The sequence below is a fragment of the Ailuropoda melanoleuca genome, chromosome 16, assembly GCF_002007445.2.
Source record: "Ailuropoda melanoleuca isolate Jingjing chromosome 16, ASM200744v2, whole genome shotgun sequence".
Taxonomy (NCBI): domain Eukaryota; kingdom Metazoa; phylum Chordata; class Mammalia; order Carnivora; family Ursidae; genus Ailuropoda; species Ailuropoda melanoleuca.
Window position 1 is genome coordinate 31,684,640 of NC_048233.1, and position 17,233 is coordinate 31,701,872.

Here is a 17,233-nt window from a genome sequence, read left to right on the forward strand (position 1 = left end):
GTGTAGAATGCTGATTTTTAGATCTTTTTTAGTTTGTAGTATAAATATTTAAGACCAATACAGATTCTTTTGGGCACCGCTTCAGCTGCATCCCACAAGTTTTATATGTTCTGTTTACATTGTTTTGAAAATTTTCTAATTTCCTTTGTGATTTTTTTTGACTCATATGTTATATAGAAAAGTGTTGTTTTGTTTTCAATATTTGGAAATTTTTCCAAATAACTTTTTCTGGTTGATTTCAAATTTAACTTTTTTGAGTTCAGAGAACCTACTCTAATGATTTCTAGTCTTTTAAATTTATCGAAACTTGCTTTGTGGATTGCTGTATGGTCTGTGTTGGTGAATGTTCTATGTTTAACTTAAAGGAATATGTATTTAGCAATTGTTGGGTCAATTAGGTCAAATTGGTAGTATTTTTTAGGTCCCCTATATCTTTACTGATTTTTTTTCTCTGCCTTTTGTATTTGACAAAGAAATGTTGAAATTGTAGTCATGGATTTGTTAATTCTCCTTTCATCTGTTTGTGTTTTGTGTATTGTGGAGCTCTGTTACAAGATGCACAAACATAAAGGATTGGAATATTTTTTTGTGATTTAAGCCCTTTATATTCATCCAGATAGTACCATTTCTTTCATCTTAAATAACTCCTTTTTACATTTCTTACAGTGCAAATCTGTTGGAAACTCCTATGCAAATTATTGGAGCTCTTTTTTCATGACTCTGCCCCAGAACTCCCAGCTAAATTAGTCTCCATGAATGTTGATCTCCATCTCTTCGTCTCAAGAAAGCCATTGGGATTTGTTTAAATTCCTCCTCCCTGTGCCTATGGCCCTTAAGTTGTCTTCAGGCAGGAAGCCAGGGTGATCATAAGGCTTATATAGTTTCTTTCCCTTCTTTCAGGGACTACACCATCCTGAACTGTCTGTTGCACCGTGTTTGAAACCAGTTTAAAATATTTCATCCAAATTTCTAGCTGTTTGTGGGGAGAGGTTAGGTTTGGTGTTTGTTACTCCATCATCCCTGAAAGAAGAATTTTCTTTGAGTATTTTTTTTTCTATAGATTTATTCACTTATTTGAGAGAGACAGGGAGAGAGAAAGAGCGAATGAACGGGAGGGGCAGAGAGAGAGGGAGAGAGAACAAGCAGACTCCACACTTAGTGTGGAGCTCAACATGGGGCTTGATCTCAAAACCCTGAGATCACGACCTGAGCCGAAACCAAGACTTGGCCACTCCACCAACTGTGCCACCCAGGTGCCCCTTTAAGTATTTTAAAATAAAGTAAAACATTAGAAATGCTGACATAAAAATAATTATAAAATGCCTTTGTTGCTTCTGTAAGCAATATGCTAACACAGCATACACAAAGTAGGATAATTATGAAAATGTAATAGTTATCAGATATAAAAATTTAATTAAACTGTGAAGTCTATTTTATTAAGATGCTTAAGCATAAAATAATTAAAATTACAGGGTAAATTAAAGTTTAATAGCGAACCAAGTAGGAGGTGTTTGTGTCAATTTTAAGATTTATATAGAATATTATAAAGTTGATTTTTGGATATGTAGATTTTACAATTTGTTTTGACACTTAAAATTAATTCTTTATGCTTGTAAGAAAGAGAGTGGTGGAGTTTATAATCTCATAATTTTGTAGTAACATCTCCAAATTTTTTATCCTTAATAACATAATTTATTTATTGATCCCTATTTTCTTTAAATCCATAATTTTAAAAGTAGTTCTTTTCTGTTCTCTCTCAAGAGGATAATACCAACTAAACTCATTGTTTCATTTTAGTTTCATTACATAAATGATACCACATAATATGAAAGTTAAATAGAGATGTTCTCAAGTTTGCTGAATGTGAAATAATTTAGTGTGATTCCAATATTTAAACAAATTTAAACAAAAATTTTCTAAGAGGAATTCAAAGAAACAGAAAAGAATGACATTGATCAGATTTGTGTATAAACTTTCTTTTTTTAAAGATTTTGTTTATTTGAGAGAGAGACAGAGAAAGAGTGAACACGAATGCGGGGAGAGGCAGAGTCAGAGGGAGAAGCAGACGTTCCGCTGAGCAGGGAGCCTGACATGGGGCTCGATCCCAGGACTCCGGGTTCATGACTTGAGCCAAAAGCAGATGCTTAATGGACTGAGCCACCCAGGCGCCCCAGATTTGTGTATAAACTTTCTTTGCTTCCTGTACACACATGTATTTATTATAACATGTAACTGTTTTTTTACTTGGCTTTTCCTACAGTCTGTCCTATGAGCTCATAGGAGGCATGGATTGTTTTTCCTACTTAACTTTATTCAGCACTTATTCAGTATCTATCTAGTCTAGGACAGCCATTCAATAAATATTTATGGATAAAAAAATGTAGCTGAATTTTGAAAATGAAAAGCCAGCATAGTTTATTATTTCTACTTTAAAAATGTTACAGTGGGAATGGAGCAATTTCCATCAATGAATATGTGTTTAACCTTTTATGATTGTACTGATACTAGCATCATATGATTGAGTCAAAATTTCTTACTTGTCTTTATTTTATTGTTTAAAAATAGGAAGTGAAGGCTCATTTCTTGTGAAAAGAAAATCCAATTCAATTAGCGTAGGAGAATTTTACCGAGATTGTGCCTTGCAGCGTTGTTCACCAAATTTGCAAAGGCATTCCTGTTCGTTGGTAAGTTAAATTGTGATTGTGTTGTGTTTTGTTACTGACAGTCAGTCTTTTGATAACTGAAATTATGTGCCAAAGCTAAGAGCTACTGGTGCAGAAAGTCCCTGGTATATGAAAACTTTATATATAGAATATGTATATATGTGTATATATATGTATAAATCATTCTAAATATACATTTTTGAGCACGTTTGGGCCATATGTGTACTAAGTATACTTCAAAATGATTTTATCTTTTTTTTTTCCTTCTTTTCAGAGCTCCCTATATATGGAGCCCAGACTAGGTCTCTGTCTTATGGTGTGGCTTGGTCCCCTGAGTACTTTAACTAGAAATCTTATAGTGATTCTTAAGGAATAGGAAATGTTCTCTTTGCGCCAAAAAATGATAGTGATTTTATTATATTTGTCTATTTTTTAATAGGGACCTATTTTTGATCATGAAGATTTACTGAGGAGAAAAAGAAAAATATTGTCTTCAGATGACTCACTCAGTAAGTATTTGAAAGTAATCATAAATAAATAGATATTTTGAACAGAATACAGTCCTTTGTTAATAACAGTTACCTCTGTTCAAATTTTCTAGGTGTTAATCTCATCTTACATAACTTTCAAATTATATGTACCTAATGATATCATGCACTATAGAAAAATGAAATACAATCATAGATTTAAAATTTTACCCTTTATGATGTTATGAAAGACTGACTCTTTAATCCTTTCTACAACTTTTCTGAAATGTAAATTATACCATCACCAGTGCCACTCTTCATCCCTTTCTCCAGGTCTATTGTTTTTTTTATACTACTTCTTCCACTTGAGTATTTATTGTGTATTGTCCATCTCTGCCACTGGAATGTAAGCTCTGTAGTTTGGTTTTCTACTGAACCTCCAATGCCTTGAAGGGAGCCTGACACTAGTAGGTGATCAGTAAATATTTATCAAGTGAACTTAGATGACTTGTTCATATTTCCATCGTGTGTTTGTTTTTGACAAAAGGGTCATCAAAACTTCAATCCCATATGAGGCATTCAGACAGCATTTCTTCCCTGGCTTCTGAGAGAGAATATATTACATCATTAGACCTTTCAGCGAATGAACTAAGAGACATCGATGCCCTAAGCCAGAGATGCTGTATCAGTGGTCATTTGGAGCACCTTGAAAAGCTGGAGCTTCACCAGAATGCACTCACGAGCTTTCCACAACAACTGTGTGAAGTAAATTTAATTTATCCTTTTAACTGTCAGGCTATTTGAAGAGCTTTTGCATTTCTGTCTAACTTGCATGGTTAAATCTTTGAAAAGAAGCATCTACTTCTGCATCATTGGTTTCTTGTGGCTTTCACACTGGTATCTTAGTCTGTGTGGTGTTTCAAGAACATCTCTGAGAATGGAGATCTGGATTTAGGAATCCTAGGTTTGGTCCTGATGGTCCATGGTCCATGGTAGGATGTATCAGGGCTGCATGTCCATCACGCCTTCTTCAATTATTGTACTCTAGGAAGACACCTTCAACCGTTTGAAGAGGTAGGCTAGAATTAGACCTGGTTTGGTGGCACTGGCTCTGGCTCAGCCACCAACTGTTTAACAGTAAGTGTGTGTTCCTCCGGCTGCTCTAAACCTTCATTTCCACATCTGCAAAGTACAGAGGCTCCACGAAACTATCCATAAGGCATTTACTGAGTTTTAAAATTATATGCAACTTAAAAGTTGATTTTGTTTTACTCAAAGTTCCTATTTTCAAACATTAAAGTATAAAAGGATCTGCTGATAGAGTGGTCCTCGGAATATTGACTTTGTTCATCATTTTTATGTATGATGGATCAGAAATCAAAGAAGATATCCTGACAAATTTTAAAAAATTGATACAAATATTTAAATTATTAAAGTAAATTCTTAGACTGAGCTGCAAAGTTTGATGAAGGATCATACTTTATCAAAAACTAGTTTTATTGCAAATGTATTTTTCTTTTTCTCTCACCCGTAAAATTTACAATAATTTTGGTGTCTTTCCCTTAAAGTTTGTGTATTTGGAGAGAGAGAGAAATGTGATCATCTTGTAACATGTGTCTAAATTGTGTTCTGTCTCTCTTCTCCTCTCTTTGCCTGACTAAATCCTCCAAGTTACAGGGGTCTCAGTTTAAATGTCATTTCCTTACCCTTTTCTTCGCTTCTCCTCTTCTTGCTTCCAGACCAGGTTGGCTACCAACCTCATTTACATTTCCATCGCATCCATGTTGTCCCCCCAGTGCTTATAAATTTTGATCTAAGGTATAGTCTCTTTACTGAATTGTTAACTTCTTGAGAACAGGAGCTGTTTCAGGCTTGTTCTTGTCTATTCTCGGTGCCAAGTAAGGTCTGAAATACAGTAGAGGCTCGATAGATGATTATTGAATTAATTTATGACAAGAACTAATGACTGACACTTGGTAGACCTTCAATAAATATTTGTTAAAGAGTAAATAAGAGAAAACTAGAATTTAGCCTGGCCAAAAAAAGAGAATTTGAAAAGAGCACGACAAGGTGAGATACATTAAGGTATTCAAAGACCAGACCAGCTCAGAAACTTCTCTTAAGGAGGTTTTAAGTTGGCACCACTAGATGACACTTTTTAAATTACTGCTTGTAGCTGTGTCTACCAGAAAATTTCTCCATTAAAACTTGGGAACAAATAATTTAAAAATCTTTCCTTCTGAATAATCTGGTAGGATCTGAAACAATGGCAGGTATTTCAAAACAGCTTCTGGGGCAAAAATCCATTAATAAGCTTTTCAATCACATCAGACTCTTTAGAATTTCTGTGAGGATAAATATATTGATATATAAAGAAGAGTATAGAGATTGTTTTGATATGTTAGCCTTTGACAATAATCCATACCAAAGGTTTAAAAAACTGACATACAAATGGAAGATTTCCTATTATTATGGTAAAATTAGAAATTGCTTAAAAATGGAGATTAGAAATTTGAAACAAAAAGTTTCATGACAAAGAGGAGGTTCTAAAATGAAACTTATATACAATGACTACTTTTATGATTAAATATTATTTATATTAAAATGTGTAACAATTTCTAAAATCTAGTATTTTAAAAATGTATTCCCAGGATTATTTTGTAGTGTTTATTCATTAAATAATTCAGATATTTATTGAGGCTTATTCTGTTTCCATTTACTCTTGGCAGGAATAATTTACCAGAAAACTGAATTAAACTCTTAACCTTGTTTCTGTGAATTGCTTTTGACACTTTACCTGTTGTATTTTCCTGGTTTTTACCCATTTAATAGCAGGGATGTTTGGACAAATCATTATACTGAAGTTCTCTTGTGGATTGTGTTTTCAATTTTTTGGAAAATTCTTAATGGTTCTAGTTACCAGAGGTATGGAAGGCAGAAAGATTAGCTAATTTTAAGTTTTTCAAATGGTTTTCAGATGGTTAGAGAATTTTAAAATACTGTCTTTCCAGACCCTGAAGTGTTTGACACATTTGGACTTGCACAGTAATAAATTTACATCATTTCCCTCTTACTTGTTGAAAATGAATTGTATTGCCAACCTCGATGTCTCTCGAAACGACATCAGCCCTTCAGTAGTTTTGGACTCTGCAGTGAAGTGCCCAACCTTGAAACAGTTTAACTTGTCATACAATCAGCTGTCTTCTTTTCCTGAGAACCTTGGCGATGTGGTAGAGAAATTGGAACAGCTCATTTTAGAAGGGTAAGAAAGAAGTTCATTAAATACAAAAGGGTTGCCTTACATTGAAGTTCTGTAAGATTGATAAAATATGTTGACATTGTTTCTATAGTGATGGGTTTTAAACAGTAATATGATAAAAGATTGAGGGAATTAATATTATAGCGTTGTCAATTTTCACAATTAATTTTAAAATTAATAAATCTGCTTCGATGCTTTTCTTTGAAGGCAGATTGTTTTTTTCTTCAAAGCATATGAATTCATGAATTTAATCCTAATTTTCTTTCTTATGACTAGAAATAAAATACCGGAAATATGTTCCCCCTTAAGCCTGAAGGAACTGAAGATTTTAAACCTTAGTAAAAATCACATTACATCCCTGTCAGAAGACTTCCTTGAGGCATGTCCTAAAGTGGAGAGTTTCAGTGCCAGAATGAATTATCTTGGTAAGTGTGCTGTATGAGTTTCCTCCTAAACAGTCCTTTTGAGTATTATAGGATGAGTCATACATGGACATGTTAGGTGGGGATATAAATTTAAATTTAATGGAGGAGTTTCAGAGATGAAGTTAACAGGGCAATGATTAAAAAAATGAGTTATCAAGCCATGAAGACACGAAGGAAGTTTAAATGCGTATTGCTAAGTGAAAAAGTCCATCTGAAAAGGCTACATACTGTATGATTCCAACTATATGACATTTTTGAAAAGACAAAGCTGTGGGGACAGTAAAACAATCAATGATTGTCAGGAGTTTCGAGGGAGGGAGAGAGGAGTGGGGAGGTGAGTGGGATTTTTAGGACAGTGAAACTATACTGAATGATACCATAATGTGGATACCTGTCATTTATACATTTGTCAAAACCCACAGAACATACAACACAGAGTGAGCTCTATTGTAAATGATGAATTTTAGTAAATAATATAAATAACCAGCTTCACGAGCTGGTTGAAGCAGGAATACTGAGTTTCCTACTTAAGTTTGCTCAATTTTTTTGGATTATAAGTATAGTTACTAGTATTATTTCTTTTAGAAATAAAATTAACCAGTTAACAGTTTTCAAATTAGTATGGTTAATGTTATTCATTGAGCACTTGCTGTGTGCAGAATATTATAATAATACATAATATGATCATCACTTTTATTAAAAGTTGGGAAATATTCCATGTTCTCTTAGCATGTGAGATAACAGGGAATTATGTTTATCTGTAGTCTGTCTGAACATTCTTTTTTTTTTTTTTTTTTTTAAAGATTTATTGATCTCACAACGCCGAGATCACGCCCTGAGCCGAAGGCAGACGCTTAACCGCTGTGCCACCCAGGCGCCCCTGTCTGAACATTCTAATAGTAATATTAATATCTAATAAAATACTTTTATGGAAATAAATGGGAACTCCCCATATTATATCTTCCTTAAGAAGATAAAGGAGGCCATATGCACCTTGCCACCCATGTGACTATTCTATGAAGACCCTGTAAAATAATTTTTTAAAAAGATTTTATCCATTTATTTGTTAGAGAGAGTGCACACAAGCAGGGGGAGCTGCAGGCAGAGGGAGAAGCAGACTCCCTGCTGAGCAGGGAGCCAGATGTGGGGCTCCATCCCAGGACTCCAGGATCATGACCCGAGCTGAAGGCAGACGCTTAACTGACTGAGCCACCTAGGCGTCCCTGTAAAATAATTTTTAATAGTGCTTAAAAGCAGAATGCAATTTGACTTATTCTAAAATATTTTATTTTGCCAGAACTTTCAGAAGCCAGGAATGATGAAAGCTATGCTAATTTGCACGATATTTTCCTCCTTTCTCCTTTCCTCTAGGCCTCTTGAATATTGACCATGTTCCTACCATGAACCTGAAAACGGGGGATAGAGTGATTCCCTCCTAGTGAGCAAAGCAAACCCAGTCTCTATCCTTAAAGAATAAGTAGTTAAGTTCAGAAGAGAGGCATTCAATAACTAAGCTAAATGCCACGAGGACATGTTGAGGATGCTACAGGAGTCCCTCAAGGGGATCTCATACAGACTGTGGAGGCAGACAAGTGTCTCTGTATCTGTGACATTTAAGTTAGAGCTGGAAAGAGGAGCATCCCAAGGACCCTGAGACTTAGTTAATGTCATCTCAGCCAAATCTCACAAAAATCCTGTAGGGTAAGACAGGTATACTCGACTGAGGAAATGGAAGAGAGATTTTTGTGTGATGTATTCAGGGGCATAGAATTAATTAACTAGTTGTTGTGAAAGCTCGAATACAACTGAGTTAAAAAATCTGTTTGCTTTGCACTACACAATTGTAATAGTTTTAGAAGTGGTCTTACATTCGGAAAGATGCTTTAGGAAAGTGATATCTGAGTGGGGCCACTAACCATTAAAATAATCCCATGTGAAATGCAGTTTTGGTCCTTTGAATTCATGAGTCTTTTCCATATAGGATCTAAATCTCTTAATTATTAAGTGGAGAAATATTTATTTTGCCACAAATAGTTTTCAGATATAGGTGAGGAATAATAGCATGTTCCTTTCTGCCTTTCAGAAAAACAGCTTCTAGCAGCATCTTGGAACACTTTGACCCTTGAAGATTTTCTAGAGAAAGCATAACCCATATTTTTAACCCTGAAAAGGCTAAGAAATAATTTCTCAAGCCACTTTCATAGAGCCATAGATTTTTAAGTTTTTAGATCTTTAAAGAATCACAGAGTTCATCTGGTCTAACTGCACTATTTTACAGATGGAAAACAGGCTGAATGATTTGCTCAGTTTCCAAAACTGTGTTCCACAAAATTTTATTGCCTTGAGGTACTTCATACTGTATTTCCTTCTTGGAAGTTCATAAAGTATATGAAAATATTGAGAATTGTGAGATTTTTCACTTTATTTTACTTAATGTTTCCCTAATCTCTTAAGATTGTATGATCAAAGAATGCTTTAATTAAGCAACATCCATTATTATCCCATAGAATACTCTTTACTAGGTGATACTATAAAGAATTTTTATCTTTATATTGTGTATTAGTGTTCAAAGTGTTTTGTTATACTTACTTGAGTAATATGAATTAATCCATAATGTATGTACACATAATGGTAATATCACACATAATTTAGAATGAATATTCCAATAATTTTTACTTTGTACAGATGTTGGACAGGTGAATTTGTTTGGACAGTAGGTTAGTTTTCAAATGAAAATATTCTTGTAAGTATAGTGCATTGTTTTGATGTTTCGTAAAAAGAGTAGGGGAATTACCTTATTCTGAAAGAATTTTTTATTGTCAGCATGTGAATAGAAATTAAATTAAGTGACAGGTCATTGGTAGCTGTTCTTACTGTCAAATCTAAGGGAAATGTAGTTAAAATGTCCCTCATCTCACTTTTATTTTCTTTTAGCTGCTATGCCTTTTTTGCCTTCTTCGCTGACAAGCCTAAAATTATCTCAAAACAGATTTACATGTGTTCCAGAAGCAATTTTAAATCTTCCACAGTAAGTTTATTATTTTAATTTTAAAACCACATGAGCTGGACCAAAACCTTTAGAAACACAGTTTTGACTTAGGGATATCAATTGATTTATAATTTGTAATTGATTTCTAAAGCTACTCAGTTTAATGTTTTTAAGTGTATGAATGTTTGATTTTTACTAGGCAAAAGAACCAAGTTGTTACTTGGACTTTTTAACTTTTATGTTAATTTAGGGTACTATTGTGTTGAGACAATTTAAGGTTAAGTAACTGTTGCACTATTACAAACAATTGAGATTACAGTAGCTATCACTTTAAATTTTACTTTCTCTCAGGTTGGGTGTGCTCCTAGGATATTATTAACTTTGAAATTATACTTGTGTTTGAGTGACATTTTTGCTGGAGATTAGGACAATTTATATAGCTCCAGGTGTTTGGGGATATTTCTGGTTAATTTCATTAAAAAATGAAAGCTTCCTGTTAACTATAAATTTAGGCATTAATTAGATTCGAATGTGTCATCTTAAATAGCATTCTAATTGGGTTATACATTATAAACCAAATCCATAAGTGTATATGTGCAAATATATGCATATGTAGGCAAATAATGCTTAGTTATAATCTAGTCGTAGAAGATACCAGACAGATGCCTAACAGTTAATTTCAGTTTAGCTTTAGAATGCGTCAGACACTGTTTTAACCGTTCAATGGTGGATTATGTCTTTAATCTTCCTAATAAAACTATTATTATTTCCACTTTATAATGAGAACATTATTTTATTAAAGAGATGAAGTAATTTGCCTAAATCACAGTTCTTAAACACTGGTGACTCAATTTTATATTCTCAACTCGTGCATATAAGCACCTCTAGATTACAGGTGGACCTGTATTTTAAACATAATGTATTCCTGAAAATGTATTTGAAAGTCAAATATTTATGAAGGTTGATTAGGAGATACATGCCGTAAAGAAGGTTTCTTCCCAGGTAACTAAAAATATTATTCAGTCCTTAATTACTCTATACTTTTAGACAACATCTTCAGGCATACGTTTCTAGTGTTTTGTATGTATTTCTTTAAATGTATATGCAGTTGGCCAGCTTAAGTCCCCATTGAGGCTAACAGGGACTTCTTTTGAACAATCTGTTGATTTCTGGCTTTATCTAAGTTGTATTGTTTGTTAGATGTACACATCTTGTCTCCAATACAGTCCAATTAATTTTCTTATTTTTATGCATCTTTATGAGATCCGTAGGGCAAAATCCAGTGTCATTTTAAAATAAGAGCAAAAATGTTGTGCAGACCAGTACAACTATGTGAGCTTAGTTAGACTTAATTCATTATGGCTCAAATATGCTGGATGAAAGGGGTCAGCATATAATTGTAAAAGTCCAAACAACCTTTACATAGTCAAATGTATCACAATCACTGTCTTTATTCTTCCTACACATGTACGCTTACGTGTTGTCTCCTGCAAACGTTGGGTAGTGTATTCCTGAAAGTAACCAGTTTGCATGGAGAACCTCCTGTATGCAAGACATCATGATATTTATCACACCGAGACAAGCTGGTAAAAGGTTATGCTCATGCACAGTATTATTAGGTCTAGGACACAACCTCTCAAGAATCCTCCCAGTAATGAAGAAAATGAAAAGAGAAGTGGGGGCTACGTATTTGTAACTCTTGTATAGAAGACATATTTATAAATCTTGTATAGAAATGACCATTTTTGCGTTTGTTAATTATGATTTCTCGTGCATCAGAAACATTGGTAAACAGTTGGTCTTTCTCTCATTCTAAGATTGACATTTTTATGTTTCTGAAGTAAGGAAAATTGACTTCAATTTTGTTTTTTGTTTTTAATGGTCCTTATTCATTTAAATGTTGTTCCTAGTGAGACATGCTTTTTTTCCCTAGCCCCTATCTATTACATAAATACATAGAAACATGCATGCATACTTAAATATAAATAATGTTAGTTTCAAAGTTGTGTCTCTCTCTGTTGCAGATTTCTTGTGATGTTATTTCATGTATTTTGGAAGCACTGTTTTGGTTTTTATCTTGACATTGTATTGTTCTAGCTTGCGATCCTTAGATATGAGCAGCAATGAAATTGAATATTTGCCGAGTCCTGCACACTGGAAATCTTTGAACTTAAGGGAACTCTTGTTCAGTTTTAATCAAATCAGCATCTTGGACTTGAGTGAAAAAGCGTATGTGTGGTCAAGAGTAGAGAAACTACATCTTTCTCATAATAAACTGAAAGAGGTAAGAGGTCATCTTATTCGCTTGAAATGATTGCCGATTTAAAAGTGTGCTTTTGTGATTTGAAAATATCACAAATTATCATTTAGAAAACGTTATTTGATATTTCTTACCTTTGAGTAAGATCTAATCCTACCCTGAAGTAAATGGGCGTATTAGCATGGATTGCCTTCCTTCAAAATCACTTTGCACTCCATTTTTGAAGAATTCTATGAATATATATATATTGAATCATGAGTGTGTATAATGCGTTAAGTGTTTTACTTTATCACTAAATCTCTGATCTGTTAAAAGACTCGTAGATCATCTACATTTCTCAGGTTGTTGCTGAACCATCGCTCGCTTATGTTTTTCAGCTGATTTTCTCTCCTGTTTTCTTAAATTTCTGCATTTCTCCATCATGTTGTCCTTAGCTCAGTGGGTCAGCCTTTTTTTGCTTCACTCCATTGCCTCTGTTTAAATCTAAAACTGATTATTCATTCATCTCAGAAAAAAATGTATGATTTTGCCAACTTCAAGTTTTTTTTGCCTACGAAAGTCAAAAAGAATTAAGTGTCTCAAACTGTGAAGTTCAAAGTAACTGTGAGTGGTTTTTGGTACCTGATTTTTTTTGTCAGCAAATTGATGTTTCCTATTGTAAAAGTAATGCATATTGCTTAATAATTTGGAACAGGAAAAAAAAAACTCCTATTACAATGCCACTGAAAGTGTAAACATTTAGTTGTATTTTAAGAATGGTCAGTTGCATGTAAGTTTATGACTCGATCTTTATAGCTTTAGTAAAGAACATAGTGTAAAGGAACAGACTAAAGTCACTGATGATTGGATTTAGATAAATAAAAAGAATTTCTTTACTTTTAATGTTGTGAGGAGATGAAATATGCTACCAAGGGAGAATAGGTTTTCTAAGATTATAAATAAGTGACTTGCATTGTTTTGGGTAAGTTCTTTATACTTACATCTTTAAATATTTATATTGAAACCTATGATAAGCCTTTGGAAAGTTTTAGAACTCTGCTGAAAGGTTATACAATTTGCTGATAGGTTCTCTGAGCCTTTCTTTTTTCCTAGGAAGTGTCTTATTTCTTGGCAGCACACATTTCTTCCTTCCTACCAACAGGATTTGCCATTTTTTATTTCATTAAGATCCCTCCTGAGATTGGCTGTCTTGAAAACCTGACCTCCCTTGATGTCAGTTACAATTTGGAACTGAGATCCTTTCCCAATGAAATGGGGAAGTTAAGCAAAATATGGGATCTTCCTTTGGATGAACTACGGCTTAATTTTGATTTTAAACATATAGGATGTAAAGCCAAAGACATCATAAGGTTAGATAATTTTATTTCCATTTTTTAAATTAAGTTCGTTTCAGATTTTTTTCTGTCTGTGACTTCGATGGGTATGTAGTTACAATTTAGTAGATAATGTATACTATTTAATGGTGATATGCTGTTTGCCATTTGCCTTTTATTTAATAAATGGGTTTATATGGTGCCTCTACAGAGCTTTTCATTTTCTCCTAGCCACCCTAATGTTGAGAGAGTGTCTTCTGCTCCTCATCATGCTTGTCATAGAAATGAACTGTAAAAGGAAATTATTTGGTCTCTTATTACAAATATATGTTCTAAAGAAATATAGCAGAATATAATAACTTATCAAGCTTCATTTCATATAGCAAATACTTATCATATGTCTATTACATCTTAAAGCATTATAAATACTTAAATGATATAAAATTACTAACTTTGATTTTGCATGTGAGGGTGGGTAACTTACTAACCCCGATCATTTTTGAAATCACCAAAACTTCCCAGGTATCGCTGTTTCTTTGGTAATGGACTTTATCTCACTCTCCATTACCTTTTAAGCATGTCAATCTTACTGGTACCTACTTGTAAAACTGTTTATTCCCATTTCTACAAAATTACTCCTACCTACATTTATCTTGCAGATTTCAGCTCAATTATCACCTCTCAATGAATCCCTGACTTGACTATAATATCCAACAAGGCAGGGATCATGGCTGTGTTCATTCACAGTTTGATTCTTGGCACCTAACACAGAGCCTGGCATACAATTGATAATTATTGAATTACCAGTGAACTACATGCTTACCTAATTCTCTTCTGCTTTAATTTTCTTAAATTACATTTAACTTTTCATCTCTTTTTATGAGGAAAGATTGGTTTTCTGTTCCCCTGGACTTGATTTAATTTGAAAAGAAAGACTGTCACCAGCTATGCTAAACTTGACTACCTTTCATCTTACCTAATTGTTTCCCATGGTTTTCCCTTCTGAAACTGGACAGATGTTCAAATTAAAATTGGTTCAATTCTTGGTAAGGATTTCGTAGAACTACATTTCAGTATGGTATGCTATATTACCAAGCCGCTATATCTATTTTTAAATGTGTTTAACATTTTTAGAAGGGAGAAACCTGGAGTAGTTTAGAAATTGTAGGCATCATTTGCTTTTTTTTTTTTTTTTTTTAAAGATTTTGTTGATTTATTTGATGGAGAGAGAGAGCAAGCAAAGGAAGCAGCAGAGGGAGAGGGAGAAGCAAGCTCCCTGCTGAGCAGGGAGCCCGATGCGGGGCTGGATCCTAGGACTCTAGGATCATAACCTGATCCGAAGGCAGACACTTAACCAACTGAGCCACCCGGACACCCCCATCATTTGCTTTTTTAAAGAATGACTTTTTCAAAAAGTGCTGAATTCTTAATAAATAGACAATTGAACCATTGATATTCTTTCTTATTGATAATGCAAACAGAACTTAAGTTGTACATGAGAAAATTATTTCAAACAGAATTTAAGTTGTATGTGACAAAATGATTTCAGTAATAGCAGGCACAATATCTGACCTGTCAGGCTGTATTTTCTAAAGCATCAAATAAATCATGAAAAGTAATGATGCCTTTTGTTCAGATCCTCAGGAATGCTGGTCAGAGTCCTATTAGTTATGAGAATGTGTATTCTCATACATATTCCCATATTCCCTAAAATTCACATATGATTTAGTTTCCTCCTCTAATTTTAAATTGTAGCAGCATTTTAGCATAGTTAAAAATAGGTCTTTCTATAGCCAGTATATTTTTAAGAGCATTAAAATCTAGTATTAATTGAAAAGTGGTTTTGTTAGCCACCTATAGCACTTCTAATTAATTTGTTTTTTTTTTTTAATTAAGATTGTTAGGAAAAGCATCATATTATCTGCTGATAGTTTAATAGCTTACATTTATTAATTTATAATATAACCAGTATGTTCTCAGTCTCCATTTCCATTATATACCTGCATACATAATATATGAATATATACATTATATATACCAAAAATGAATATATATGTACACACACACACACACACACACACAGGCACATATAATGTACCCAATATGACCTCACTATCAAAGTTTAATGTAACAGTATGCATATATACTCTACTTTGCTTCTCTGTCATATGTGCTTTGTAAAATTTTGGGCCTTCTAATTTTTAGGGTTTTATTTGTGTTATTTAAAGAAACTCATATATATGTATATATATGTATATATATGAGTTTCACACATATATAATGCTAATTAGTTCATAATTATCACCATTCTAATTAGTATTGCAAACATATTTGATTATTTCTGGTGATAATGTAACATGTCATTATATTTGATAATGCTACGAATCATTATCAACTACATGAACATCACTAACAAAATATATGCATTAATAGTGTGTTGGAAGACATGTATGCTATTATGTACATGAGCTGTGCAGTCTTTTGCACACTATATTTTAGACCTAGTCTGATATTTTAAAAATTTCAACACATAAGAATTCACCTATATCTTATGTACACTGTTATTATTTAATTTTTGTCTTTCAAATACTAGGTTTCTTCAACAGCGGTTAAAAAAGGCCGTACCCTACAACCGAATGAAGCTTATGATTGTGGGAAATACTGGGAGTGGTAAAACCACCTTATTGCAGCAATTAACAAAAACCAAGAAATCCGATCTTGGGGTGCAAAGCGCCACAGTTGGCATAGATGTGAAAGACTGGCCTATCCAAATAAGAGGCAAAGGGAGGAAAGACCTCATTCTAAACGTGTGGGATTTTGCAGGTATTTATCTTACTAGAATCTTTTATTCCTATTTATCTTTTCTTTAGGACGGGGATTAAAAGCTGAGATTAGAAGCTGCAAAAGAGCTGGTAGATACTGCAAAGAGACCTGGCAGAGGCTATGGAATTATTCCAAGGCCATTTACTTCTGCAAAGATACTGCAAAGAGACCTGGTAGAGGCTATGGAATTATTCCAAGGCCGTGTACTTCTGATTTTACCCTTGCCACCAGAACGCATTCTGTGGAGGGAAATGTTAGGAACCAGTAGGAGCCAGCTGAAGCTTAAATACTTGGTTGGTAGTTGACACACATGCTAAAAGTTGTCAATCCCTAGTAAAAACCCAGTGTAGTCTTCTAAGCATTGTCTGTTGGCTGTTTCTGTCTGGTTTTTTTTTTTTTTTTTTTTGTATGCTAAATAGTAGATAGTATCACCTGAAAAAAATTTTTTTTTAAAGTATTCTTGCCTCTTGTTTGGAAGGCTAAAAAGAAGTTTCCAATCTTTATTTAGGTCGTGAGGAGTTCTATAGCACTCATCCGCATTTCATGACCCAACGAGCCCTCTACCTTGCCGTCTATGACCTCAGCAAAGGGCAGGCTGAAGTGGACGCCATGAAGCCTTGGCTCTTCAATATAAAGGTCATCTGTTCTAATCATATGGAAGTAGAAAATAAATTTTATTTTTGTGTGTGTAAGGTAATTTATTTTGGACAAATAGTTGCTTCTAACAGTCTCCTCAGTTTTTAAAAATAAAGTTAGAAGCACAAAAATTTTGAGTTGGAGAATTTTTAGTGTCATTAGGTTGTGACATGAAAATAGTGTGTTCCATATCGGTAAATGTTATAGAGACTTAAAACCCTTTAACCTATAAGAATTGAAAATATGTATGTTGAAATATTTTTGATCATTTTATTTTACTTTATTTTATTTTTGAGGGGGGAAGGGATAGAGGGAAAGGGAGAGAGAATCGTAAGCAGCAGTCTCCATGCCCAGTGTGGAGCCTGACACAAGGGGCTCAATCTCACGACCCTGAGATC

At 33.7% G+C, this 17,233-nt stretch overlaps 1 protein-coding gene across 4 annotated transcripts in view; it reads left to right on the plus strand.

The window, feature by feature from the left end:
- LRRK2 (leucine rich repeat kinase 2) overlaps positions 1 to 17,233 on the plus strand; it is a 138,447-nt gene that overhangs the window by 60,601 nt on the left and 60,613 nt on the right. For all 4 annotated transcript variants that reach the window (XM_011233109.3, XM_034645423.1, XM_011233110.3 and 1 more), the window contains 10 exons: positions 2,566 to 2,684; positions 3,103 to 3,172; positions 3,678 to 3,895; positions 6,142 to 6,392; positions 6,666 to 6,814; positions 9,749 to 9,842; positions 11,901 to 12,087; positions 13,231 to 13,412; positions 15,970 to 16,199; positions 16,708 to 16,835. In XM_011233109.3, coding sequence (XP_011231411.1) covers positions 2,566 to 2,684; positions 3,103 to 3,172; positions 3,678 to 3,895; positions 6,142 to 6,392; positions 6,666 to 6,814; positions 9,749 to 9,842; positions 11,901 to 12,087; positions 13,231 to 13,412; positions 15,970 to 16,199; positions 16,708 to 16,835 — 1,628 coding nt within the window. The remainder of the gene's footprint in view (positions 1 to 2,565; positions 2,685 to 3,102; positions 3,173 to 3,677; positions 3,896 to 6,141; positions 6,393 to 6,665; positions 6,815 to 9,748; positions 9,843 to 11,900; positions 12,088 to 13,230; positions 13,413 to 15,969; positions 16,200 to 16,707; positions 16,836 to 17,233) is intronic.